Source organism: Elephantulus edwardii, unplaced genomic scaffold (genome assembly GCF_000299155.1).
Source record: "Elephantulus edwardii isolate Elephantulus edwardi_28Jun2011 unplaced genomic scaffold, EleEdw1.0 scaffold00050, whole genome shotgun sequence".
NCBI classification, from domain to species: Eukaryota; Metazoa; Chordata; class Mammalia; order Macroscelidea; family Macroscelididae; genus Elephantulus; species Elephantulus edwardii.
This window is the reverse complement of record NW_006399800.1, coordinates 29,836-33,562: the sequence shown is the minus strand read 5'-3', so window position 1 is coordinate 33,562 and position 3,727 is coordinate 29,836. Positions and strand designations below refer to the sequence as shown.

At 66.5% G+C, this 3,727-nt stretch overlaps 1 protein-coding gene across 1 annotated transcript in view; it reads left to right on the top strand.

The window, feature by feature from the left end:
• Window positions 1–3,727, top strand: part of SKOR1 (SKI family transcriptional corepressor 1) — a 13,007-nt gene that overhangs the window by 2,413 nt on the left and 6,867 nt on the right. The window contains 6 exon segments of the mRNA XM_006886692.1: window positions 352–566; window positions 1,306–1,324; window positions 1,326–1,390; window positions 1,774–1,969; window positions 2,282–2,972; window positions 3,213–3,446. Coding sequence (XP_006886754.1) covers window positions 352–566; window positions 1,306–1,324; window positions 1,326–1,390; window positions 1,774–1,969; window positions 2,282–2,972; window positions 3,213–3,446 — 1,420 coding nt within the window.

Here is a 3,727-nt window from a genome sequence, read left to right as displayed (position 1 = left end):
CCCGCCCGCCGCTCTGTCCGCCGCGCACCTCCGCTCGCCCCTCGCCCCGCTCCGGCCGCCGCCTCACGGTGAGTACCCGGCGCGGTCGCCCGCCACCCCGTCCCAGGGCCCTGCCGGCTTGTTTTCGTTTAGTTCCCATTTGGGTTCTTGTGGCTGTTGTTTTTATCATCAGACCTAACGAGTCTACAGTCTCTCGAGTCCGCTGCTGCCAGCTTCGCCCACCCTCAGCTCGCCCCCTAAGACCCTGGAGAGGACCCGAGTTCTCTCAGCTGGCCCTGGTTGCTGAGCCTTTGCTGATGGCCCCGCTCGCAGGCTTCCCTCTGGGCCCCTGACATTCTGTGTCTTTCTCAGGGTCCCGATTCCCTGGAACCTGGGCCCAGAGCCCCCTTGTCCCACTCGGGAAAAGCCCCGCGAGGATTCGGCCCCGCAGCTTGGAGAACACGTTCAGCTCCACGCGCTCCGTTCATTACATGCGGGCCAGGCGCACTTGTCGATTTCGGGAAACCGGGACGCCACTGTTCTTTCCCGGAGGCTGCTCTCTGGGTCACCTCACCTCCCTAGCCCGCGTGGGAGTCCCTCAGAAGACAGCAAGGCTTCTCTCACTTTCCCCTCAGCGAGGGGAGTTAGAACTTGGGCCTTGTCTTCTGAAATGTTACAAGGGACTTCAACTCAAAAGAAGGGTCAACTTGTTTAAATTCGATCCGTAAAGATCAAGATGGAACAAACAGATAGCAGATAAATAGCCTGATACTTGAAGAAGGCACGAAGACAGATGGGACAAAGAGGATTGAGCTGGAGGAGACAGGCAGTTCAGGGACAGATAAGATCACCAACAGATGAGGAACACTTAGATAAATAAAGAGGGGAGAGACAGAGGATCCCAGTCTGCTCCAGAAGGCTTTTGACCCAGCACCCCCTGGCTGGCGGAACCTGCCCTGGGAAAATGCCTTTGCCTTTCTCGCCAAGTTTAGGCAGTGGGCCGCCCAGCGTTGGGAGGCTGGGACGCCTGGAGCTGAGGGCAAAGGCAGAACCATCGAGGTCTGAGGACACGCGGCTGGGCCGGGAGACCTAGAGGTTCCCGAAAGCATCAGTCCTTCGCCCCTTCCTGCCTTGGCCACGGAGTAAAGTGGGAGCCTGGCAGCAACTTCCGTGCCCGGAGGCTCGCAGCGGCTTCAGAATCGGCCTGGCATGCCTCCAGTGCACGCGAGTGGAAACCAGGGGGCATGGAGGGCATTCGGAGTGGAGAGCCCCCGCCCCCGAAAGAGGGAGCCCAGCATCGCCGCAATCTGCACTTGGCCTGAGCAGGAGGCACATATCTGAAGAAGAAACTCGGGGACTGGATCACTGCACGCAAACGAGAAAAGGTGGCTCCCGAGAAACTTCCCTGACAGCCTCTGAGCCCCGGTGGTTGACCCCGCTAGAAACCAACTTTGACCCGGAACGTGGCTAAAATGCACGCCGCGTGCCTAGGAACTGCGTAGCCGAGGCCCAGCGAAGACTAAGGGGGGAACGGTGTCTAGGCTCCACCGGAATCTTTCTGCTCCACGAACGCTGGGCGCCGGGAGTGGGAGTAGGCGCTCGGGTTAGCAGAAGCCGGAGCTGCGGTTCCGGGGAGCGAGCTCGGCCAGAGCTGCGCGCCCGTAGAGACTGCCCTGGGGTGGGCGCCCCAGTGCGCTTTGGAAGGGTCGGGTTCAGCACCTCGAACAGCACTCGCCTCCTGTCCTCCCTCCCCCACGGCCGGGTCCCTCCCCTCGTCCCACCTCCCCACCCCAGCTGCCAGGAGATGGCCAGTGACCGCCCCTCCCCCGCCTCCCAGCCCTTCCCGGCGCGGCCCGGGCCCGCGGCGTGCTTGCGCGGCTGAGCACAGGGGCGGCGGGTCCCCCAAGTCCGCGCTTCAGAACCCTGACCGGCAGGGCAGGCTGCGAGGGGGGACCGAGGTCTCGGCAGTGGCTTTGCTGTGTGGCCTTGGGCAAGTCCCTCTCGGTCTCTGGGCCTCAACTTCCTCCCCAATGTGTGAACCGGCTTGGGTTCCAAATAGCTTGAGCATTCCTGTGGTCTGCGTTACTCCCTCTCCTTCCCTAAACCCCGGGGGCTTTTGTTCAGGCGCCAGAACGTGTCAGAATAACAAAAGGCGCCGGTCCGGGGAAGCGAATGAGCTCCGGCTCCCCATTGCCAAGTTTCCCCCGCGCGCCTGACTCCCGGCGCCCCGCTGGGCGGGCCCCGGCGGCGGCGACGCCGCTGAAAATGGCTCATCTGCTCTCTGCTTTCTCTTGTTCCGCAGGAGCGGCGGCATGGAGGCGCTCACCACCCAGCTGGGGCCGGCGCGCGAGGGCAGCTCCTCGCCCACCTCCAAGCAGGAGCTGCAGCCCTACTCGGGCGCTAGCGCTCTCAAACCCAACCAGGTGGGCGAGACGTCGCTGTACGGGGTGCCTATCGTGTCGCTGGTCATCGACGGCCAGGAGCGCCTGTGCCTGGCCCAGATCTCCAACACCCTCCTCAAGAACTACAGCTACAATGAGATACACAACCGGCGCGTGGCCCTGGGCATCACGTGCGTGCAGTGCACGCCGGTGCAGCTGGAGATCCTGCGGCGCGCCGGGGCCATGCCCATCTCGTCGCGCCGCTGCGGCATGATCACCAAGCGCGAGGCCGAGCGCCTGTGCAAGTCGTTCCTGGGCGAGCACAAGCCGCCCAAGCTGCCCGAGAACTTCGCCTTCGACGTGGTGCACGAGTGCGCGTGGGGCTCGCGCGGCAGCTTCATCCCCGCGCGTTACAATAGCTCCCGGGCCAAGTGCATCAAGTGCGGCTACTGCAGCATGTACTTCTCCCCCAACAAGTTCATCTTCCACTCGCACCGCACCCCAGACGCCAAGTACACGCAGCCGGACGCGGCCAACTTCAACTCGTGGCGCCGGCACCTCAAGCTCAGCGACAAGTCGGCCACGGACGAGCTGAGCCACGCGTGGGAGGACGTCAAGGCCATGTTCAATGGCGGCACGCGCAAGCGGACCTTCTCGCTGCAGGGAGGCGGCGGGGGCGGCGGGGCGAGCAGCGCCTCGGGCGGCCCGGGGAAGGGCGGTGGTGGCGGCGGCGGTGCGGGGGGCCCCGGGTGCGGCGCGGAGATGGCCCCGGGTCCGCCGCCCCACAAGAGCCTCCGCTGCGGGGAAGATGAGGCGGCTGGGCCTCCGGGGCCTCCACCTCCGCACCCACAGCGAGGCCTGGGTCTCGCAGCTGGCACTGGCCCGGCGGGCCCCGGAGGGCCGAGTGGCGGCGCGGGCGTGCGCAGCTACCCGGTGATCCCCGTGCCCAGCAAGGGCTTCGGCCTCCTGCAGAAGTTGCCCCCGCCACTTTTCCCGCACCCCTACGGATTCCCCACGGCCTTCGGCCTCTGCCCCAAGAAGGACGACCCGGTGCTGGGTGCAAGCGAGCCCAAGGGCGGCCCTGGCGCCGGGAGCGGCGGGGCTGCGGGCGCCAGCGGGGGCGCAGGGGGCCCGGGAGCCGGCCACTTGCCCCCGGGGGCCGGGGCAGGGCCCGGCGGAGGTGCCATGTTCTGGGGGCACCAGCCCTCCGGAGCAGCCAAGGACGCTGCGGCCGTGGCCGCAGCCGCCGCCGCCGCCACGGTGTACCCGACGTTCCCCATGTTCTGGCCGGCGGCGGGCAGCCTCCCGGTGCCGCCTTACCCGGCCGCGCAGAGCCAGGCCAAGGCCGTGGCGGCCGCAGTCGCGGC